General features: G+C 46.3%; 1 protein-coding gene across 1 annotated transcript in view; it reads right to left on the bottom strand.

Moving 5' to 3' along the window:
* The window catches only part of MTHFD1L (methylenetetrahydrofolate dehydrogenase (NADP+ dependent) 1 like), a 156,824-nt gene extending 135,133 nt beyond the window's left edge, over nucleotides 1–21,691 (bottom strand). The window contains exons 1-7 of the mRNA XM_084890181.1: nucleotides 21,038–21,691; nucleotides 13,768–13,852; nucleotides 12,594–12,644; nucleotides 12,456–12,509; nucleotides 8,162–8,286; nucleotides 7,384–7,484; nucleotides 6,180–6,316 (exon numbers count right to left, since the gene is read on the bottom strand). Of these exons, the coding sequence (XP_084746307.1) occupies nucleotides 6,180–6,316; nucleotides 7,384–7,484; nucleotides 8,162–8,286; nucleotides 12,456–12,509; nucleotides 12,594–12,644; nucleotides 13,768–13,852; nucleotides 21,038–21,258 (774 nt within the window). The 5' untranslated portion in view covers nucleotides 21,259–21,691. The remainder of the gene's footprint in view (nucleotides 1–6,179; nucleotides 6,317–7,383; nucleotides 7,485–8,161; nucleotides 8,287–12,455; nucleotides 12,510–12,593; nucleotides 12,645–13,767; nucleotides 13,853–21,037) is intronic.
* Nucleotides 21,692–24,830: the final 3,139 nt, after the last annotated feature.

Raw genomic sequence — 24,830 nt, 5'->3', positions numbered from 1 at the left:
AAAGCGAAGGAGGTGCACTATTACTTAACTTGCCCTATAAGAAGTGTGAACTGGATTCCTTCAGCTTGAAATGAAAGGACACTAGACAGTAACTCCAAGCCATGTGAAGAAAAAGAGATCTCCAGGAAAGCCAGTTTTTTAGTATTTTTGGTTTATAATTACATTTTTTATTATCTACAGGATTTAAAAGGCAAATGCTTTAACAATTATAAACATACTAGAGGCCCAGTGCATAAAATTTGTGCAGGGGACTAGGCCCTTGCAGCCAGGCTGCATCGGCCGGCCCTCACAGTCCCTCATAGCCCCGGCTTCATCCAGAAGGTTGTCTGGCTGTTCAGTCTAATTAACATATTAGCTCTTTATTATATAGGATTAAAAAAAAAAAGATTTATCATTTAATACAATAATCTAGTCCAGTTTAAAACCTACGGTTTTTATCTTTCTTATCTTTTTTTTTTTTTAAATATACTTTTTTATTGATTTCAGAGAGGAAAGGAGAAGGCGATAGAAATATCAATAACAAGAGAGAATGACTGGTTGGCTGCCTCCTGCAAGCCCCCCTACTGGGGATGGAGCCCACAACCCAGGCATGTGCCCTTGACCAAAATCGAACCCAGAACCCTTCAGTTTCCAGGCTGACACTCTATCCACTGAGCCAAACCAGCTAGGGCTTTCTTTCCTATCTTGAAAAAGCAGTTATTCTTTTTACAAGATTTCCTATATATAATACAAATGTATTTAGAATTTTCCAATTCATTCTAAAGTCTTTTATAGGCTATGCTATGTTCTGAATTTAAACTGGGAATGACTTGGTGATAATTTAGCTTTATGATAATTCTGCTCAAAAAAAAAAAAAAAAAAAGACACTGGCTCTTCAAATGTGAAAGACCTGTACTTTTTCTTTCTTCAGTTAGTTCTAGTTTTGAGGGTCTCCTTACTCAGAAAGAGGAGAAACGAGAGCCTCAGAAAAAAACAAGATAAGATTGTTCTCTTATTTCTAGATTATTTCTTATACACGCAGCTGGAAGTGACGTGACTCGTCACAGCTGGAGGCCTTCCCGTCATGGTCCAGCTGTGGCTAACTCAAAGGCAGAAGTGGCTCTCAGTTAGGGGTGCGAGCAGGCCCTGCACAGCAGAGCTGGAGTGCCTGACGCCCTCTTCCCCGGAGAGGGGGGACCACGCTGCCTCCTAAGGACTAAATGTGGAACCGTCTCTCGACCCGATTGCTGCTGGCACCAGGCTGAATATCTCAGAATTCTCACTGGGGTGAGGAAGAGGATATCTCCAAATCTAGAACAATTCTCACTGAGCGATGGACTGGCCTGGTCTCACATTGGGGACACGCCACTCCGGGGGCCCAGGAAGCTGAGGGTGGGGCTGGAGGAAGTCCGTTATTTCTTAGGCTTCTGCCAAAGCACCACGCCCGGTGCTCTGCTCACTGACATCTGATAACCCACAGCCTGGGGCTCCTGTGGACAGATGCCTAGACATTCTTCCCCTCCCTGACCATAAATATAAAACGTACATCACGGCTCAGGCACAAGTCAGGAAACAGATGCTTAATTTTCAAGGATACACTCAGATAGGCATAAAACTCTAAAGCAGGGGTCTTCAAACTACGGCCCGCGGTCCACATGCGGCCCGCAGAGGAGTCTGATCCTGCCCGCCAGGTTTTTTGGGCAGTGAGCGCAGCCGAGGTGTTACAGTAGGAATTAGTAGTTCATATAGTTCGGCCCTCCAGCTCTTCTGAGGGACCGTGATCTGGCCCCCACTTTAAAAAGTTTGAGGACCCCTGCTCTAAAGCTACCAAATACAGAAATCTACTGTTTTCTGCAGAACGCTTAAAGACAAATGTCGATTCCTCACACTCATGCTCCACGAAGGTTTCACGTGTAATTGGTACCCAAAGAATATCCTTAGATTTAGGCAGGCTGGTAGACAAAGGATCCGTTTCTATAGAACTAACGTGATGTAATTGTTCCTCAAAACTGTAGGACCTGGAAGGAAAACAGAAACCCCCAGCAGACATGATTTGAAATAAAGTGGCTTCTGAAGAGCAGAGGAATCTCGGGAAGACAGAGAGACCAGAGGGGAAGCTGGGCCTGGCCGAAGCTGAGCACCCGCATTCTCCCCCTCTCTCTCTCTCTCTCTCTCTCTCTCTCTCTCTCTCTCTCTCTCTCTCCCTCTCTCTCTCTCTCTCTGTCTCTGTCTCTTAGTTTTGCTTTGGTTTCGTTCCCTTGGCTTCCACAGACTGGGGGAGGGATCCTGGATCCCGCTGGGGTTTATCTCCTTAGGACTTAATGGACCCACCTGCCTTTCTACTCCGTGGATCCATTGCACATCTGCACGGAGAAACCTGCCAATGGCGTTCCTGACTCACCGTAACAGCAGCCAGGCTGTTCCTCAGTGCCAAGGGCTGTGCTGAGCAAGCGTACACAGTTACTCAACTATCACAGCAGCCCTCTGAGGTAGGGAGGGCCACGGTCCCCATTCTACACACAGGAGACGAGTTCACAGGAGTCTGGCAACAGCTAAGGCCTGAACCCAGAACTGCCTGCCACCGAAGCCCATGTTGTATTGCTTTCCGAGGACACGGATGCTGTTTCTGACTCCAAACCTTCGAAGGTTCTACAATTTTGAGGAACAATTCCATCTATGTTACATGGTCAGAGCCGGCTGCGATTACTCCGTCATCCCAAACCTGAAAGGCTGTATGGAGCTTAGGAGGTGGTAGATAGGACTCCAGTGTTAGAGGATCACCCCCTGAGCCAGAAATCCCCCATGCCCTTGGCGCTGGAAATCCCCAACCAGACGGCCAATAGGGGTTCATTTTGAAAAATATATATTTTATTGATTTTTTACAGAGAGGGAGGGGGAGAGAGAGTTAGAAACATCCATCAGCTGCCTCCTGCACACCCCCTACTGGGATGTGCCTGCAATCAAGGTACATGCCATTGACCGGAATCGAACCTTGGACCCTTCAGTCCGAAGGCCGACGCTCTATCCACTGAGCCAAAACCAGCTGAGGCCCATTAGGGATTCTTGTTCCATGCCAGGTACAAGATAGCAAGTAAATACTTTTCAAAGATAATTTCCTTCAATCTAACCGCCATAAGCCTTTGCTTCCCCTTTTCTTTCCCTAACACATCACCGCGGATACACAGAAGCTAAATGGATAAGAAACCTTAAAATGCACTACTACTCCTTGTTGGTGAAATTAGAAAGACAAAAATCCCAACCTGTTGTTACATTTATGCCTTTGATTTCTTTTCACAGTGATGTTTTTCCACAGTGAAGTGGCCAGCGTGGACACAGCATGTCCCACCTGGGTGCCCCAGCACGCTAACCCACGTTAACTGCCAGCCCTTGACTATGGTCGGTACAGGGCCCCGTGACCCGCTGAAACGAGGCCCAGCAATGGATAGGAATAGTGGAAAGTCAAAGGTCGGGCAGAAGCATGGAGACATGGCAGAGGGAAGGTAAGTGGCTGGTGCCCTGCTTGGCACGAGCATAAGAATGGGCAGATGCAGGCTTTCTCTTGCAGGAGAATGGGAAAGCCTGTCCCAAGCACAGTGAGCAGCCAGGGAGAGGGGGCCGAACACCAGACACCCAATAAACATCAGAGACAAGTTGGGGAGTCCTGAGCCTTCCTTTCCCTATTTTCCACTACAAAGATGAAGCTGTAAGAAGAGTGAGAGTGCACGGGCTCTCAGATCACGGTGGTGCCCTTGTCAGGACCGAGGACTCGGAAAACAATACGTGTGTGCGACATGAGCGAGTGAGTAGGGAGAACTGTCTCAGATTTATGAAAACTGAAATGCAACCCCATTTCTGGATTCTCTGGAGAGTAAAGCTACTTAGGCGTCCTCAAAGTTAGAGTGAGATTTATCCCAGAGAAGCCGGGTGATTTATTCCCATAATAAAAAAAGCACTTTAAAAGATGTCTTTGTTTTTCAACAATACAGATACAACTAGCAAAAGTTATCTGCGACAGCTGTGAAAACATTCGATTGCCAACGAAGGCATTTTCCTCTCTCACCACAGCTGTTCAGTTCAGGGCAAGGTTTATTTTCCTCTTCCACTAAGCGTCCAAATAAAAAAATCCGGGGCTCTGCATTACAAAGCACTGCCCTTGAATTTTCTGGAATAGGCTGCCATCATGTGGTGACCGCTAAAAAGACGCATTGGTTTGAGTTCAATTCCAAGATCAAATTCCTGAGCTGTCTTAAAACAAGGAAGAATTCAATAGGTTTGATCCACCTGCTACTCAAATAGGCTCTAAGTCTCAGATGAGACACCAGCAATTCCTGGGCAGGACTACAACTTGCTTGTTTTCATTCTACAGCAACATGAGGAGCCTGCACTTTCAGATTTTGTTCTGTGCTAATTTCTTGTATTTAAAGTGTTTTTAACTTGAATTTGCTTGGTATTTGGGAAATGCATTGTGATTTTTTTTTAATTAAAAATGTATTAACTATTCAAGACATGAAAGTAAAATAATAATAATATTACACACCTGGGCACCCCACCCAGGGCCAAAGTTTAAGAAAAAAGACACAACCAACAAGTGAAGGTTCCCAGGTCTCCTTTCCAGCCACAGACACACTATTGTCCCTGTAAATGGTTTTCCTGATTTCGTTCAGACTTCCCATCCATTTCTTCACACTTTTACTCTCTCAGTTTGTGGTCCTATGAATATGTACTAGGTAATATTGCTTTCAGACCTTACATAAGTGGCGTTCATGAAATGAGATACATCCTTCTCGCTTTTTTTCATTGAATGCTGTTTTTAAAAGTTCTTCCACATTGATATTTACAGCTCAAGTTTTCTTTCAAAATCGTAATTTTGGCCCTTGTGCTTCCCTTGTGTTAGAATCAGCTTGTCAAATTCCACAAAACAATATAATGTCAGGATTTTGATTCAAACTTTTGAATTAATTTGGGGAGAATTAGTATTTTGAAGATAGTGAGTCTTCTTATCCATACTTTTATGTGGTCTTCTTAACAAATCTCATCAAAATTATATAATTTCTTTCAAAAGGTCAGAAGTAAATTTTGTTAAATATATTCCCAAGTACCTTATATTCTTAATACTATTTGAATTTGTATTTTTTAAAATTAATTTTCTAACTGGGTGTACTATTTAGAAATGCAATTGTGTTTTGCAAGTTCATTTTAAATTGAAGAAACCAACTGAACTATTAATTCTCTTTTAATAATAGATAACCATATCATGTAGGACTAAAGACAGTTGAGTATCTTCCTTTCCAATCATTATAAATTTTCTTCCTTTCTTTATATTACAGCTTGTCTAGGAATTCCTATATACTGTTAATCAGGAATACCGATAACAGGTAACCTTTGTCTTTCTTACTTTTAAAAGAAATAGTCTAATATTTCATTATTAAATGAGATACTTGCTCTAACTTTTTATAGATTTTTAATGAATTAAGGAATTCCTTTACATTCCTAGTCGAAGAGGTTCTCTAGAAAAATCTCATAAAGTATACTAGATTTTATCAAATGACTTTTCTTCACTTACTATGGTGAGATTAGTTTTTAATCTGATGATATAGTGAATTACAGTTATAGATTTTCTGATGTTAAATGACCCTTTGTTCATTCCTAACATTGCTGGTGTTCTCTCTTTTTGTCTTGATTATTTTGGCTAATGGTGAATCTGTTTTTTTTCTCTCTAGACTTTTCTAAGAACCAACTTTTGACTTTGTTGATAATCTCTCATATATATTTGTTTTCGGTTTCATTAATCTATGCTCTTTACTGTTTCCATTCTTTGAGATTTTCTGCTGTTACTTCTCCAACTTCTTAAATACATAGCCTATACATTCCCAGCCCCTCTCCTTTTATGGGGGGGGGGGGGCATTTTATTTTACTTATTTTATTTTTAAATATATTTTATGGATTTTTGACAGAGAGGAATTGAGAGGGACAGAGAGTTAGAAACATCGATGAGAGAGAAACATTAATCAGCTGCCTCCTGCACGCCCCGCACTGGGGATGTGCCTGCAACCAAGGTACATGCCCTTGACCATAATCGAACCTGAGGCCCTTCAGTCCGCAGGCTGACACTCTATCCACTGAGCCAAACCGGTCAGGGCCCCTTCTCCTTTTCTAATACAAGCATTCAGAGTTTTGTTTTGAACAGGTCTGATGCTTACCTTGCTTTGAAGCTGAGGTGTTTTCCACTGGGAGCTCATCGTCATGGACCCTTTTCTCTGGAACAGGCATTGCAGGGTGGCTTCCAGGGACCCATGGGCTCCTACCACCAAGATCTTCTTTCCATCTAAGCTGACACCTGCCCACCAAATGGAAATCAGTCTTACAACCCAGGCATCAGAGCCTTCCTACCACACAGCTTTAATAGAAGGCACAATAACCGTTTAAAACTCGCTCCTGAGCCCCAGCCTACAATGACAAAGCCATACTTTACTCTTTCTTTGCAGATTCGACGGTAGAGTGGCCAGGAATCATCACCCTGATAACCCAAAGGAGGAAACCCACTGTCTATATGAATTACATCAGCTAAATGGCTAATGTCCTAAAGGTTAGAGGTCACCAACCTTTCGGACCTCAGGGGCCACTAGTGGTCCACGGAACACTGGTTAGCAACCGCTGCTAAAGGGGTATCTTGAAAGTTATTCTTCTAATTGAACTTTGGTGCTTACTTTGAAAGTTTTGTTTGGTTGTTGCTTGTTCGGGTGCTTGAGAGGGAGGGACATGTGCCTCTTTTTTTACTCAAGTTGCATTAGAGAAAAATTTAGTTGAATTTTTATGAGCTTGGTTAGCAAGTCCTTAAACACATGAAACACCACAATAATTTACTCATTAAATTTAATAACCAAGAAAAAGAAATTATTCATTTCTATGTCACTGACATAAAAATACAAGATCAAAGGGAGAATGATGGAAATTAAATACTGATTACTCAGAGATATTGCTCACTGATTAGTCCCAATCTAGGTTTTATAGCCTAAACTATAACTTAACAGCTTTCTCATTTACGTTTTATATATAAGTCTTATATAGGAATTCATACTAACAGACTTAAGCTAAAACTTGAGACATTTTTCGTTATGGTTATTTTGATCGTTTTCATGAGAGAAGTTGAGAATTTGTTTAAAACTGGTTATTTTTTTACTGATTTCTCTTATTTTAAATTGCAGCACAATTAAACTTATTTAGAAAAATCTTCTGTAGTCACTCATATCTCTCAAAAGATGATATAAATAAGCTGGCACAGAATTACCACACTTCCATTTTCAATTAGGATGTTAACATTCTAGAAACAAATCCTTACTAAAAAATAAGCATTATAAATACCAATAAATAGAAAATAGCAGCATTTCTGCAGGAGCATCGTACCTGATTTTTCAAGAAGTTCAATTACAGCTCTGGCCACAGGTGAAATAAAACACTCATGGGCATCCCCACGGACCAACTTCCCCAGGTTTACATCTGTTACTCTGAAACCAAAAATAAGGCAACCAAGCAGTCAAACTCAACTCATCTGTAATTTGAAGGGATTAATCCACAATAACATCAAAGTCAGTAATGAGTAGGTAGATCTATTAAATAGTTAAATGAAATTAAAGAGTGGGAGGAATAAAAGCCATCAGCTTCTCAGAGTAGCCTCTGAGGCTATTGGTCCCTCTGAGTAGGGATGACCTGGGGTATTCTGATTCTGCCCTACAAAATGACAAGTGTGGCCGAAACCGGTTTGGCTCAGTGGATAGAGCGTCTGCCTGCGGACTCAAGGGTTCTAGGTTCGATTCTGGTCAAGGGTATGTACACTGGTTGCGGGCACATCCCCAGTGGGGATTGTGCAGGAGGCAGCTGGTTGATGTTTCTAGCTCTCTGTCCCTCTCCCTTCCTCTCTGTAAAAAATCAATAAAATATATTAAAGAAAGAAAAAAAAAAGGACAAGTGTGTTTTCTAAAATATGTAACTTACACAGAATTTAAGAAGTCTTCAAATTCTCAAAATATAAGCTATTTAAATGATACTAACGTTTAAATAATGTTAAATATTCAAATGCTTTATTTTCTCTCTAAATTACTGACATAGTTGAAACAGTGGAATAAAAAATTCATAGTAGAAAAACTCATTTAGCAATTAGTTGTTTCCTTTTATATTTCCTCACCCATCCACATCTTTTTCTGGCTGCAGGGCGTTGAGGACTTTGTTGCTAAATGAGTTCTCAGAGATCTGAAGGGCAAGGCCATGTACTCTGGTGTCTTCATTAATCTTCAAGATTTCATCTATAATCTAAAGAGAAAAAAACAACTAAAATCTGTTTTGCAAAAATAAGAGCCACCAAAAGAAACTCTGCATAAAAAAAAATTCATAAAATTACATCTCTTGTAGTTTAATTTTGTATTCCTTGTTGACGACTTGGTATAAAGCACCATGAAGAAGCCTATTTTCTCTTTTCACCATGTTTATAAATGCTCAAAAAAAGCTTGGCTGAATTTTTTAGTGACTTCTCAGTCTTTGTTATCACTCTGCTCTCAGCCAGAACAGCAGAGAACAAAATCAAACTAAAGCTCAACAAGTTAGTACAGTTTAGATAGGCAGGAGACAAGTTGCTGTCAACAATCATATACACGCCAAGCAGACTGCCAACTTCCAGGGCGGCTGGAAAGCATGAATCAAGCATTCCACCTGGCCCAGCCAAGCCTGTTTCAAAACACAGTGTGTTCAACAAAAGCTTACTAGTCATGACATCCGAGAAGTCATCGCTCGGGTTCTCATGTTCTCTGGACCTGAATGGCACAAAGAAAGCATTTCCAAAGGCTTATGACAGATAAACTGAGATACCTCCTTCTTTTTTGTAGGAAACACTAAAATAATTCACTATTTATGAAAAAGTACAGTTTGGGAAGCTAATGTAATAGCTAATGAATGGCAAGGTATGACTGTAAGCAATACTCTATCCTCTCTATTGTTTTTTATTTTATACCAGAAATGATTCATTGCACTTAATACATATTTGTGTTCATAAGTAAGAGAAATGTTAGCCCATGGATTTGGATCTTACTAGGAAGTGTTGGTTTACCAGTATTGTTTCCCTATCTAAGCAGAAATCACTTATGGTAAGAAAAGAAAAGGCTATTTGATATACAAAATCCAGAAAGAAAATTTTCTCATTCATTCATCATTCTTTCATGTATTCAACAATACTGAGTGTTTTCAGCACCTACTTTGACCAGTCCTAAGTAAAGGAAATAGATCTGTGATCAAAATTCCTGTCCTCATGAAGCTCATATGCTAGTGGGGAAGATGAGACCAATAATAACAACAACACATAATATTTGGAAGTGGCAAATGGTGTAAAGAAAAACAGAGCAGGTTAAGCAGGGTAAAGGGCTAATACAATGATGCCAGGTGGGGTTGGTCAGAGGGGGTAACATCTAATTACAGTCCAGAAGGAAGTGAGGGCACTATGATTACCTGTAACTAGGATATGACAGAATCAACAACAAAATCTTAATAAATTAAGATCTTTACTCTTTTCTAACATAACACCACCACCTCACAAAATCGTATTTATCAGAATTTTAAGGAAAAATAGGACATAAACGACTCTTTGTAAAAAAAAAAAAAATACAGGAGAAAAATAAAAATCAAGGGCTATTAACACCAGTGGCAAAACAATCTAAAGAAATGCAGATTTTACTGCAGACACTGGGTGTCCTTCTACAAACAGACAACACACTTCTCTGCATTTTGCTAATACTGGCTTGAGAGGTGTCAATATCTGTAATATTGCAATGGCAAGTGTGGCAACAACTATCTGCCCAATATCCGGTTTCCTTTCTTACTCAGAATAAACTCTTGATTTTTAGCTGTGGTAATAAATGATCTAAGGCCACCCGGGTATAAAGACTACATTTCCCAGGATCCTCTGCATCATGGCCAAACAATTAGGTTCAGGCCAATGGAATGAAAGTAGAATTGTGACAGTCAGGAAAGGTCCCTGAAGGGAAGAGATAAGAGGGGCCTGTCTTTGATCTGTGGCCTTCCTTTTACTTGCTGGTGATAAGATATTGTTGATCACCCCATGATCCTGGAAAACAGAGACAGTTACGATATCACTCCACCCTATGTGCACTGCAAGAATAGGTCTCACAGATACTTCCTTATCTTCCTAGGACAAGGCCAACAGAGACCCTACAAATTCCCATTTTTGACTCATAACAAATTAGCTGAACTATTTGTCCCCACTGATCAATCAGAACAAAATGCTTGCTGGTCAAACTCTGGGCAAGCTTCAATTCCTCCGTCCCTCAGGTTCCTAAACTATGGCCTACCCTGGGCTAGCAGACAACCCCTTCTGAAAACAGGCTGGAACTCAGGGTAAAACATTCTCTGATCTGTTATCTCATTAAGCTGCCCTATCAACCCACTTTCTCTAATGGGGTTCCTTCTAGAATTCTCTACCTTTTTCTATACAAGAAACACCCTTTTAATTTATCTAATGATGTTGACCAACTTTTCATAGGTCTATTGGCCATCCGTATGTCTTCCTTGGGAAAGTGTCTCTTCGGGTCTCTGCCCACCTTTTCATTGGGTTGTTTTTCTGGGTCTGAGTTCTTTATAAAATTTTGGATACTTGGCCCAAACCGGTTTGGCTCAGTGGTAGAGCATCGGTCTGTGGACTGAAAGGTCCCAGGTTCGATTCCGGTCAAGGGCATGTACCTTGGTTGGGGGCACATCCCTGGTAGGGGTTGTGCAAGAGGCAACTGGTCGATGTTTCTCTCTCATCGACATTTCTAGCTCTCTATCTCTCTCCCTTCCTCTTTGTAATAAAAAATCAATAAAATATTTAAAAAAATTTTTTTTGATAATTGGTAATTGCAGAATAGCCAGAGATGCCGATTGAAGCGTGAAAAATATAGTCAATAATCTCAAAATAATGGGGTATGGGGTCAACGGGGTGTTTGGGGCAGATGGGGGAGCGGGAGGAAAAGGACAGAACACCACCCTGTAGAGTGCATGTCTTCTGTCTTTCTGTCCATGTGGCCATACATCCAAAACTGGTGCGGAATCATATTTAATATAAACTGTGGTTGAAAAAAAACACAGAAAGAAAACCCTTTCTCAGAGGCATGCGGACCTTATGGTCAGAGAGCTCTCTCTATGGCCAATAGCCTTTTCCCCACATTATAACAATGCTTTCAGACAGGTCTCTCCTCCCTAAATCTGGATTTCATTTTTTGAGTTGATGCATCTGGAAGTGGACATGGACATGATGTGCAGTGCCAAGTCTGCCATCTTGGATGTGACGTAGCTCAACAAAGATGCCGGAGCAGTGAGATGGAAGGAGCCCAGTGTCTAAAGACTTTGTGCTGCCAGCACACCAGCCAGGGCCTACCTGCTTCTCAACTTCACTCACGTACAAGAAAAACGAACTTCTGCATTTTCTCAGACTCAGCTGTTTGAGGTTTCCCAGCACCGGAAGTCAAACCAAATCTGATCGCCATGACAGCCACAGCATGAAGGAAAGCTGCCCCAGAAGGACCTGGAAGCTGCCGTAGACACAGCTCCCTCCCTACGACTTATGGGGGTGGTTGCTCCCCACGAGCTTGAGAGGACACTCATGAAAGCTGTCACTCCCTGCTGGCAGGAACCACTACATCACGCACAACAGTAGCCCAAGGATCCCAGGGGGGTTATTCACTGCCACTGAAGGATTTACAGAATGTTAGCCAGAAAAGGACCCTGAAGATTACCTCGTCCTGATCATTTATTATCCACTAGAGGCCCAGTGCACAGATTTATGCACTTGTGGGGTCCCTTGGCCTGGCCTGCAGGGATCGGACCAAAACCAGCTCTTCGACATCCCCCAAGGAGTCCCGGATTTTGAAAGGGTGATTCTTGGGTGATGCACCCCAGAATTGGGCTCCCTTCTCCTCTAGTTTTGGGTGCGTCACCCAAAAAACGCAGCTGCCAAGTCACCACAGCTTGACAGCTCGTGTTGAGTGTCTGCCTCCTGTGGTCAGTGCGCATCATAGCTACTGGCCAGTTGCTTAGGCTTTTATATATATATATATATATATATATATATATATATATATATATATATATGGCAACTGTACCCAGAAGCCAAAGGAATGGCCCTAGGGCAAACAACTTGTCAGGACAGACCAAAACCAGAATTAGTGTTCAGACAGTTTCGACTGGATGACCATGCTGCTATCCTGAAGAAACACAACCAAAAAGTCACCGCGTCCTAGTCCATGTCGTCACTGGAAAGTAACGGACACACAGATCAAGGAGCGTTTATGCTAGAGGGGAAAGTAGACTCTTCCCTCTAAAAATCCAGCCACAAGAAAAGGCTCCAGATGTTCCAACCACAAAGGAGAGATGCTGACAGGCATATTAGGTCTAAAGAGGAAAGCAACACGAGGGTTCAAGCTCACTGCTGGAATTACCTCGTCCTCGCCGCTCTCCGGAGGAAGACAAATGTGAGTGATGTTCAGGCCAGCCTGAAAAGAGAACACGGAGTTATTTTGTCACCGTGAGAGAGTGCATCATTTAAAACAATTATTCTGAAAAGCAACAATCCTCACCTCCTCAGCCAAATTCTGGTTTACTTCTTGCATCAAGTTGTCATCACTTGCCTTAGGAGAGGGGGAGTAAGAAGGAGACTGTAACATCTTGAAAAGGCATAACACAAAACAGACTAATTTTGTGATTACAAGTGACCCAATTACGACGATAATAAGGAAAATGCAGAGAGACTTGCAGTATTGCTTATAAGAAGGAACTAATGGCTGCTATTAACATGCCACTTTCTTTTAAATAACAGTCCTCCTAAGGCATTTACAGCCACAGAGCCAGCGTCTCTTTCTAGGACACCAGAGACAGGGCTTAGATGACGTGCCTGTAAGTGGAAAGCAGTCGTCCCAGGAGGCCTGGGCTCCCGACCCACTTTACTTTCTACTCTTCTCACTGGTCTATCTCTGTGGGGGGATGTGGAGACAGACCCCCATGGTTACAAGTGACCTGAGCATAGGCTATAGTCATGACATTGACCGTGTGGATGGCACGAGACACTGTTATTTTGACATATCAAGTGCATGCCAAAAAACGACAGTAGCAGTCCAACTGCTGTGCTGTGTTAGCTTACAGGCTTGGCTCGCCTCATCATTCCCCTGCACCTGTCAGCACGGGCGTGCCAGAAAGCATGGCAAAACAGTGCCAACTGCAGTCGGACATGAAGGGGCTGTGTGCAGCACATGGAAGAACACACATGGAATGAGGAAGTACCTGTGACGTGTAATGACTGCTGGCCCTTTGAACTTATGGCAGGCTTTCAAAGACTTAGTAAGATGACCCAGTACCCCGACTCTGTCTTCCATGTAAGCAAAGGAGAACTGTCCCCCCTACCACCTGGGCATCACATGTGATAAGCATGTAGGAGTGGACCACCATAAATCCTGTGTAATGGGACTTAGGGGAGCGCCTACCGCCTGACCTCTGGAAGCCACCCACACCAACAGAGAGAGACTCACAGAAGACTCGATCGAGCAGAGCAGTCCCTCACCTGCAGCCCCGTGGAAGCAAAATAAATAAATAACCAAAGAAAGGGAAAATGAGAGCAGTTTCAGCTGAGCCCTCTCTTCCCTCTGTGAAGCTCGAATGACACTTCTGTGACAAGAAATACAGGCGACCTCATGTATACAAGTATTTTCAAAATTGAAAGGCGCCCTAAGATAGGACAAAGCCACATTCTCAGCTTACCTGAATAATGGCGAGAACCGGCTTAAAGGCAGGGTTTTTTTCTTGCAATAAACGGAGAACTTCCTTTGAGTTCTGAATGACTTCTCTGCAGGGAGACAAGAACAACACGCGGTGTCTTTGTTAGTGACTAGACAGGATAGCCGCAGCGCATTCCCTTCAGAGTAATTTTACAGTGACTTCACTGGAAGCGAAAATGCCGCGACCGCATAAGGATGTGCTTCAGGTGTGGAAGTCCGGAGGGGAAAGGGCAGGAGAACAGTGGATTCGTGAAATTCGAACCCAGTGGGAAGCGTGACAAGCTCATTTTGAAAATAAGCAGGGATAAACAAGCTGGATGTTAACAGTGAGTTTCTAAGGGTGGATTTTTTCCCCTTGTATTTTCCAAGATGACCGTCATGAAAAGTTTGTCCCCCTCCTGCACCATAGTCCCTTCACCACCCAGAAAAGAGAGATTGGGGACCAGAGGGAAAGCAAATGTTGGTGGAGGGAGGGAGGGAGGGTAGTGAAGACAGAGGGCTGGGGAGGGGGCCTGCTGGTGGAGAAGGGGGGGGGGGGGGCGGGGAGCAGGACAAATTCCAGGTCCCAGAGTTTAAAGAAGACATGGGAAAGGAGTGGAGGGAAGGGAAGGGAAAGGAAATATTGCAGAAACATCAGAATCTGACTCTCTCCTGAGGCCACTTAGGGAGAGAGCATCTCGGTCCCCCTTTCCTCCCCCCCCCCCCCCCGTCCCCCACGCCCCGCCCGAACCTCCCCTCCAGTGCATTCAGACCTCCTCAGTCCCAGAAGGAGCCACCTGATTTAGCACTGGGTGCCTGAGCGGGCAGACCTAGAGAAGGGGGTGCAGGTCTTTTTCTGTGACCTTCTGGAATGAGCAATCTCAGAGACCGCCTGAACCACCATCCCTGGGAAATGGTCCTCACTTGTCTATGAAGCTGGATTCCCCGCCCCCGTTTCGCCAGCCCAGGAAGTGCTCACACTTCAGTGTTTAACCATCTTTAAATTTAAAAAAAAAAAATATATATATATATATATATATATATTTTATTGATGTTTTACAGAGAGGAAGAGAGAGGGATAGAGTTAGAAACATTGATGACAGAGAATCATCAATCAGCTGCCTCCTGCACACCCCCTACTGGGGATGCGCCCGCAACCAAGGCACATGCCCTTGACTGGAATCGAACCTGGGACCCTTCAGTCTGCAGGCCAACGCTCCATCCACTGAGCCAAATCGGCTTGGCTAATTTTTTTTATTTTATTTTTTAATTTTTTTAATTTTTTTTTTTTTTTTTTTTTTTGTGTGTGTGTGTGTGTGTGTGGCATGTTCTTGCACACACAGAACAACTCTAAAAGGAAGCCAGGTGAAGTTCCAGGCAGACAGCATGAGCACTAAATCGCCAAGGGCAGAGAGATGTGAGTCAGCTCCCCCGGGCTTTCAGAGAGGGAGCTGATGAATGTAGCTGGAAGGTACTGCTCTCCAGGTGGACCAGGAGCGAGGGGCCTCAGAAAAGTTTTAAGAGCTTCAAACCGTACCCAAGAGGAGCCTTTCTGCATCGGCTTGGCTAAAAGCAACAGAAGAGGTGGGCGTGCAGCCCCACGTGGCCTGTGAAGACTTGTTTCCAGACACGTGGGATGAAGCAATGAAATAACTATGTTGTTGTGTTGAGTAAACCAGACTCTATGTAACAATGTACATATCACCTTATAAATGAGCACCAAAATCTTCTCTTCAGTCATTTGTGCCCGGGGGCCATCTGCCTCTATGACTGCCAATCTGAGCCCTTATTTCTGTCTAGTTTCTGACAGGCACTGTCAGACATCAGAATCTGACTCTGAGTTATCTGTAATGTGTATTAGCTGGGTACAAAGCTGCCAGAATAATGACCACAATCCTCAGATACTGTTTTAAAACTACATAAGCAATACTTTCAACAACAAAGAATTATTTAAAAAATAATAATAAACTATCCATTTAGCCTGGCCAGTGTGGCTCAGTGGTTGACCTAAGAACCAGGAGGTCATAGTGGGATTCCTGGTCAGAGTACATGCCCAGGTTTTGGGCTTGATCCCTAGACGGTAGCTGATCAATGATTCTCTCTCATCATTAACGTTTTGATTTCTCTCTCCCTTTTCCTCTCTGAAATCAATTTAAAAATATTTTTAAAGATACTACCAATTTAAGTGCATCCCTGAATGCTGAGCCTATCTATACTAATAAAAGGGTAATATACTAATTAGACTGAACAACTTCCGGACGACTTTCTGGACAAAGCCATGGTGGCAGGCCGAGGCAGAGGCAGTTAGGGGTGATCAGGCCAGCAGGGGAGAAGAGTTAGGAGGATCAGGCCAGCAGAGGAGAGCAGTCAGGAGCCAGTGTTCCCAGATTTCGAGAGGGGTCGGGGAATCGGGCCTAAACTGACAGTTGGACATCCCCCAAGCAGTCTCCAATTGGAGAGGGTGCAGGAGGCTGGGCTGAGGGATGCCCTCTCCCCACCCCCATGCATGAATTTCATGCACTGGGCCACTAATTTATTAATAGCATTCTATATTTCAACTTTTTCAAAGGCGAAAGAGTTACCTGTGAACAAATATAATAAAGATTTCCCAAACAGTCTCTTTCAAAAACAGCCATCAGTGTCTCAAGAAACAGTACGGGTTGGGAGCAAAGAGTATTTGATGAACCACTGCACTGGCAACGAGTGGATACATTCTATATACGTAATAGTAACAGCAGTAACAGCTAAAGCCGCTAATGATGGCTTACATTACTGGATCCTATGAATACTTCCATGCATTTTCTCCCATTTTTAATAACGGATTTCTGAGTTTAGGCTCCGCATGGCTACCCAGCCAAAAAGCATGTTCCCCAGTCTTGCCCACACTCTGATAGGGTCACGTGACTAACCTCTGGCCAGGAGGCGAATGCTGGCCAGGAGAGGAGGGCTGTGCAGCTCGCAGAAAGGTATACCAGCAGCCTGGCCAAGTCTCCCACTTGCTGGATGGGCGCAGTGAGGAGGTATCATAGGGTCATCCTACCTTTCCTGACTGCTTCCCTCTGGATGGCCAAGTCTACAGTTACATCGGGACATTTTGTTAAAGCAGCCTAGCCTATTTCCTACTTAATGCACAGGTCTGATCTAGCAGCTTTGATATTATTTACATCCAATTGAAAATACAGCCCTGCTGACACCGGTTGGGCTCAGTGGATAGAGCGTTGACCCTGCGGACTGAAAGGTCCCAGGTTCGATTCCAGTCAAGGGCATGTACCTTGGTTGCGGGCACATCCCCAGTACAAGGTGTGCAGGAGGCAGCTGATCGATGATTCTCTCTCTCATCGATGTTTCTAGCTCTCTATCCCTCTTCTTTCCTCTCTGTAAAATATCAATAAAATATGTTAAACAAAAACAAAAAAAACAGCCCTAACTGGTTTGGCTCAGTGGATAGAGCATCGGCCTGCGGACTGAAAGGTCCTGGGTTCGATTCCGGTCAAAGGCATGTACCTTGGTTGCAGGCACATCCCCAGTGGGGGATATGCAGTAGGCAGCTGGTTAATGTTTCTCTCCCCTCGATGTTTCTAACACTCTCCCTCTTCCTTTCTCTCTATAAAAAAATCAATAAAAGTTATTAAAAAAAAAAGAAAAAGAAAATACAGAATGAAAGATATTATTGCTTTATAAACCACTAAGGAAAAATTATTGCCAATTAACCGGCTACAATCTTTTTTCTTTTTAAATATATTTTTATTGACTTCAGAGAAGGGAGAGGGAGAAACATCAATGATGAGAATTGTGGATAGCTGCCTCCTGCACTCCCCTTACTGGGTATCGAGCCTGAAACCCGGGCATGTGTTCTGACTGGAAATCTAACAGTGACCTTCTGGTTCATAGGTTGATCGCTCAACCACTGAGCTTAATATTGTGCTTATTCTGAAAGTATTAAAAGCATTTTTTAGACTTAAACAGATTTTTTTTTTTGTCATAGACTGTTCCTATACTACACAGAGAAGAAAATACACCCCAAAAGCTGATTGAGGTATTCCTAAACTTCTTCCCATTCAGGATCTGGCCTTCCTGAGGGACTTTTGGGACTCAGAACCCTTCATATGTGTCCCCCTACCCCTACCCCGCCCCACAAACACACACATCACCCTCAGTGCTATCCAGGGTGTAGGCGATGCATTTCTGGAAAGATAACATCATTTTTGTCCCCCGGGACTTCCGTCAAATTCCTGACACCCAGTCTGCCTGTTCCGGTGCTGGAGCTTTCTTGATTTTATCTGATGTCAGTGGAAACTTGTCAGACAAGAACCAGAAATGACATTATTTCCTAAAATGGCCCTTCCATGACTTGTGAATGGAAACAGTGGGGATTATGTGACAGTGCTGGACCCATGACAGATCGCTGTGCTTTTGAGGGAGCTTATTTTTTAAACTTTCTGACACACAGGTTCCCGGACATGTATTCCAATAGGCGACTTCTAAGATAGGCTCGCCTCCCCTTCCCCTCCGCGTCCTGGGGAAATCTCTTCTTTGGTTAGGTGGTGCATAGAAGTCCAAAAGGCACAGCAATGTGCATAGCTCTGGCCACGCTCCCACAGGGGACAGGCAATGACACGCATGCTGGGACTGACACCGGGCCAACAATGCCTAAAAACCAGCATCAATGAAAAGATAAATACCCATTTTGGAGATTTTAAAAGTGTGCTTCACAGAATCCCTGGAGTACAGTACTATTGACAACAACCTTACAAAGCAGGTCATAGCTGGGTTTCAATTTTGTGCAGGAAGAACTGAGACCGAACAGCTTGCCCAAACGCTCCCAGCTTTTAGGTGGTGAAGTCACACTGTAAAGCAAGGCTCCTGTCCCTTTAACCACAACCCTGTGAAGCAGCACTTCCTTGCACCCTTTAAGTTTAGAAGGAGGGCTGGCAACCTACAATCCACCAGCTAAGAATGGCTTTTCCATTTTAAATGGTTTTTTAAAAATATCAACATAAATCTATTTTTGGCATGTGAATATTATGGGAAATTCAAATGTCAGTGTCCATAATTAAAATTTCAAATTTCACCAATAAAAATTGTGAAGATGTGTGTTTTTTTCTCATAAAAAAAGTACCTTAATACCTTCTATTTTTGCCTCCTGACCTGCAGAACCTTCCATATTTGCTATCTAGTTTGCCAAACCCTGGCTTATTGCTGTAAAAATAAAAATAAAAGCCAACATCTACCCTGGCTGGTTTGGCTCAATGGATAGAACGTTGGCCTGGGGACTAAAGGGACCCAGGTTTGATTCCAGCCAAGGGCACATGCCTGGGTTAGGGGTTTGATCCCCAGTAGGGGGCGTGCAGGAGGCAGCCAATCAATGATTCTCTCTCATCATTGATGTTTCTCTTTCTCCCTCTCCCTTCCTCTCTAAAAATAATATATATATTTTTATATATTATTCCTCTCTAAAAATTATATATATAGCCAACATCTGTTGAGGCCTTAGTATGTGACCTGAACTGTGTATTTGGTTTACATTCTCTACTGTAACCCTTTTCATACCCTTTGCGGGAGACACTATCATTCTTCCATTGTAGTGAGGGGTTGGAGGCTGGCCAGCCAGGGCAGCAGGATCCCAACCAGGTGCCTCCTCTCCTCTAAGTCAGTCAGGGGCTCCCAGTGAAAGAATGCAGGAATAAAACCCGCAAATGGTCCCCAATATGGAGCCATTCATTCCCCAAGGATGCCATAAGTGGCTCCGCTGTACCAGGCCCTCTCCAGGAGGACGGATCCAGCAAGCGAACAAGAGGGACAAGGCCCCTGACCCCGCAGACCTTTCGTTCCAGGCGGAGGCAGGCAAACAAGTGAACAAGAAATTTTCCAGTAGCGATCAGAGCTGCCCAGAACATAAAACAGGGGGCGGCGTGGCGGGTTTGCCTCCGTTCCTGTCCTCAGACCCTCCCCCAGGAAGATCAGCTGGGCTGCACGGGGTTATTAACATCTAATGACCTGGGGAGACCTGGAGTCACTACGACAAGCAGGAAGGTGACCTGGGAAGTGAAACAAAGGGCCCCTGAGAGTCCTCTTTCACATGGTGAGGAGCCTCGGAAACGGGGGAGGGGGAGGGGGAGGGACGGCGATTGACAGTTCCTTTTAGAATGAAGGATAGAAGGAAAAAGAAAGAGATGTGAATGGATGGAGGTGGCACGGCTGGCCCAGTGACATGGATGGAACTGGAATCCCAGTGCGGTGGGGAGGAAGGCCACCCGTGAACACACTTCTCCAAAGAGGCAGACAAGGCTCCGCCCCTTCGCCCCGGAGTGACCGCAGGGCTGAGGACTGGCGGGGGGGCGGGGGTGGCAGTGGGGGGGGGGGACTCTGGGGCAGTGGATGGGGGATTCTGGGACGGGGGGGGGGGGGGCTGGCGCACGTGGCACCTCTGGCGGGGACTGGGGAGGCTCGGCCCGGGCTCCCAGTTCGCCCCGGGGCGGGAGGAAACTTTTGCATTTCAGCTGCGCAGGGGACTCCTTGCCCACCACGCAGCGATGCCGGGGGAAGGCCAGCCTCCGCCTCTCCAGCCGCATCCCGACGCTATCAATCAGGTGGCCGCTCCACCTTAACTTGCCCAGAAAGAGATGATGTAACCCCAAAACTGGCATGAGGTGGCGGCGTGGGGAAGAGGATAAACTTCACCTTAGCGAGCCGCGGGCAGCCAGCCAGACACCGAGCCCTGCGCGGACAGGCATGAAGCCCAGCGCGGACAGGCCACGGGGCTGGGCAGGACCGCCTCTCCGGAGTCCCCATCCCGGCCGGGATCCCCACCCGCCGGCCCCGATCCCCACCCGCCGGCCCCTCCGGCCCCCCTCCCGCTCCTCCCGCCGGCCGCGCCGCCCTCTCCGGGCCGGGCCGCGCCCAGCGCGGTTGCATCAGAGCCGCGGCCCCGGCGCACGTGCGGCGCGGCGTGCGGTCCGCGCTGCGCAGCGCCCGCCCGGCCGCCGGGGATGCCCGCGCCGCCCGATCCCCGAGCCGCCCGATCCCCGATCCCCGGGCGCAGGGGGGCCCCCGTCCGTTCCCGCGCGCCCTCCTGGTGCCCGCGCCCTCCTCCCCACCGGCGCCCCCAACAAATCGGCACTAAGCACTCGCGGCCCCGCGTCCTGCGACCCCCACCGGACCCCCCCTACCCCCCGGGGGGCAGTGCGGAGACCCGAGCGCTCCGATCGCCCTACTTCCCGGTCCCCGGCCCCCGCCGCCCGGGACGCGGGCGATGGCGGGCCCGCGCCACTCACCTGACGATCAGGTTCCACGCCGGCGGCGCCCGGCTGCCCGGGCCGTGGCTGCAGCCGCAGGACTGAACCCCTGTGGACACCAGCTGCCGCCGCCGCGGCCCCAGCAGGCCCTCCCCGCCGGCCCCGCTGCAGGCGCGCCGGGGCTCCCGCGGGCGGCCCGGGGGCCCGGCGGGCGGCGGGCGGCGGAGCGGGCGCAGCAGGAGCGGCAGGCGCGCGCTCATGGCGGGGCGGGCGGCGCGGAGGGAGGCGGCGGGCGGGCGGCGGCGGAGCGAGGGCGCAGTCCTCCCGCCACTCGGCGATGCGGCCGGAGACACGGAGGCGTGGCGGCGAGGTCCTCCCGGGGCGGGAGCGCCGGGCCCGGGGCGGGAAGGCCGCTCTTGCTCCGGGTCGCGGGGCCCCTAGGGGGCACTGCACCTGGCGGGCGGCGGGCGGGGCGGGCGGGGGCCGGTGGGCCGCGGGGCGGCGGGCTGGAGGCGCCCGGCTGCCGAGGGCAAGGTTTCTGGCACCGGCATCGCGGCCCCGGATTTGGCTGAGCTGCAACAACAACCAGGGCGCGGCTCCTCCTCCCTCCGCCCGGGATGCGGCGCGATGCCGCCCGGCCCTCCGCCCTCCCTCGCCGGTTCGCTTCCGCGGGTCAGGCTGGCCTAGCGGGACCTGGGGAGGCCCGGGGCGCCCGGAGAGGGAAGGGCGTGGGCACGGAGCCTCCCCGCAGTTACAATGCCGGCTTTGTGAGCCTTAGGCGAGGGACTTAACCCCTGTGGATCTCAGCTGCCTCACGGAAAAGGATGCCTGGGCCCTGGCCGGTTTGGCTCAGCGGATGGAGCCCACGGAAGGGTTCTGGGTTCGATTAGGGTCAAGGGCATGTACTTAAATGGCAGGCTCCTTCTGTTCCGGGGGCGTGCAGGAGGCAACCAATTGATGTGTTTCTGCTGTCTTTCCTTCTCTCTGAAAATCCATGGGAAAGATATTTTTCTCTGTCTTTCCCTCTCTCTGAACATCTATGGGAAAATATCCTCGGATGAGGATTAAAAAATAAATGAAAATAAAATAAAGGAAAAATTTTTAAAAATGGTGCTTTGTTCATAATCTTACCAGGATTGTAATTCCCAAGTAAAGTGGTAATAAAACTAGTTCAAAGAATAAATAAACAGTCGTACTGTAGTCAGTGCTAGAGAGATGCCTTCATTTAGTCCTAAAAAATGGGATGAGTTGAGAATTGTCCCGGTTTTCAACCTTGGGAAACAGGTCCAGAGAGGTCAGCTGTTTTGTTTTGTTTTGTTTTGTTTTGTTTTGTTTTGTTTTGCAGAGCTGAGGGCTTGCCTGACCTCAGCGATCATGTTCTCAATCTGACACTATTGTCTATATTTTTCACTGTAGGATGATTGCCACATCTGACACGCAATGGCTTTTTGGGGTTTAAGAAAAGCTACCATTTCCCCAACCCTGTGAGGAAGGGGTTAACCCCATGTTACACGAGGAGGCAGTGACAGGAAGTAACGCTTGCACAAGCCTCTGAGTATGGGAAAGGAGCCGAAGGGCTCATTCACCTAAGGCGGTGATAACCTTGACAAGTCATAAACCGCCCCCCCCCCCCCAGGCTTATCTGTCTCATTATAAATGGGGGACCATTCATTTAACGAAGATCAGGCAGGTTTGCCAGCAGCCCTGTAAGACTGGGGATCCCTAGGTTCAGGATTCCCCAGCTGGGAGACAAACCCCTTGTGTGTGCAGTAAGTACCTGGGCTGCTCTGTGTGCCCCTCCCTCCCCCCCTCTCCCCTCTCCCCCCTTTCCTGTGGGCCTGGAGGAGCAAGGAGAACCAACACAGATGTGAAGCTCAAGCTGTGCTGGGAGGAATAAGATTTATCTCTTTATCTCTTTTTTTATTATTATTGATAAAGGTATTACATATGTGTCCTTATACCCTCATTGCCCCCCCCCCCCCCATGCCCTCACCCATCTGGTGTCTGTGTCCATTGGTTAGGCTTATATGCATGCATACAAGTCCTTTGGTTGATCTAGGTCCCTTATCTCGGATCTAGGAATCTCATGTCTCTGCCAGCATACGTGATGCTGAGGCAGGCTAACATGTTAGCTTGCAAGCTGAGTGCCATCCCAGACCCTTCCCAGTTCCTGACAATAATTTTTGGGCTGACTGTTGAGGACAATGCAGGTTTTCTCCTGGATGGCAGGGGAAGGACAGTGCAGGCCAAGGGAACAGCTCCAGTAAGGGCAGAGACAGATTCGGGAGGGCTTTGCAGAGAGTTTGATTTTCCCTGTGTTTACGAATGTCTTGTTGGCTAAGATCAGGAGGGCAGAGGTGAGCAAGGCAGGAAGTGGGAAGACAGTGGCAAAACAAGCTCGTAGGAAGCTGTGGTCATCGGCCAAGAAAAGCAGTGCACGCTAGAGAAGCTTCTAGTACCGATGGGGGAACATGACAACTCAGGCGGAGATGTCCTTTAGGAAAAATTATCTTTGCACTCAGGCCGGAAGTCTAAGCGGGAGGCGGGGTGTTAGCAGGTAAACACATTAGTTTGAGCCTATTAGAGAACAGAATGGAGGACATTTGATCTCACAAACCTGAAGCTTATAGAGGCCAGGCCAGATAATATAAACAAGTGAAGTGGACCACGTGTCAAATTTCCCCCAAAGGCCGAAACTGGTTTGGCTCAGTGGAAGAGCATCGGTCTGCGGACTGAGGGGTCCCAGGTTCAATTCTGGTCAAGGGCGTGTACATTGGTTGCGGGCACATCCCCAGTAGGAGGTATGCAGGAGGCAGCTGGTCGATGTTTCTCTCTCATAGATGTTTCTAGCTCTCTATCCCTCTCCCTTCCTCTCTGTAAAAAAACCAATAAAATAAAATAAAAAATTCCCCCAGGAAGCAGTAGTTCCCGCAGACTTTCTATGACATATGCTTATGTTATGTTATGAGGAGAGCCTTTAGTTGTATCTGAAACGTTTCAAGAGCTTCATGGTAGCTTTCCATTCGCTGGCAAAGTCTATCATGGAGAACAGAGGAGCAGTCTCCCCAAGGTTAAGGCAAGTCATCACCTTTCAGGGTGACTCTCACCTTCAGAGTCTCTCCTCAGATCTCACAGAGTCGCCTCGCCAGGGACCAGGCCCAAACAGTCCAGGTCTAATTTTTCTTTTGAAGAAGTCAGAAATTTGGGTTTTTATTTTTGACCTTTTTAAAATGGTGCAAGCCAGATTCAGCTTCCGGGCCACACATTTTCAGCATCTGATTTAACGGATCTACAGAATTTGACTCGCCTATTGTGAATAAACGGTTGTCAGGAACACCAAGCTTTGTTGTTGTCCATAGAGACACAGGTGGACTTTGCCCATGGACATGGACCACCATTTGTAAAGCAGGCAAGTTTGTCTTTTGGCACCAAAAATCATCTCGGCATTCTGGGCCTGCCCCCCACCTCACTTGACTTCAACTCCACAGCCGCACACTAGGTCGCTGTATGTCCTCCTCATATCATCAAAACCAATGATTGGAAAAGGCATTTGGTTTAAACAAGCTTTCAGAAAAGTTCTCATATGACCATGTAAATTCTTAGCTTCAAAATTTACTGGACACTTCACTCAGTAAATTGGAATTCTATCTATCAAAGGGGCATAGAGTCTTTTCCCTGAGGTGCCAAAAAGGAACTCTAAAATAGTTCAATAGTAGATGACATTGGACTTCTGAGGGTGGGTGCTGTGCATTTTGAAAAGCAACTTAATGACTGTGGTTCTTACATCCCTCCTTTCTGTCTCTGATTTGAATGTGTTCTCCTCATGCTTTGG

Source organism: Pipistrellus hanaki, assembly GCF_964339955.1.
Source record: "Pipistrellus hanaki genome assembly, chromosome: 7".
Lineage (NCBI taxonomy): Eukaryota > Metazoa > Chordata > Mammalia > Chiroptera > Vespertilionidae > Pipistrellus > Pipistrellus hanaki.
This window is presented reverse-complemented; position numbering and strand designations above follow the sequence as displayed.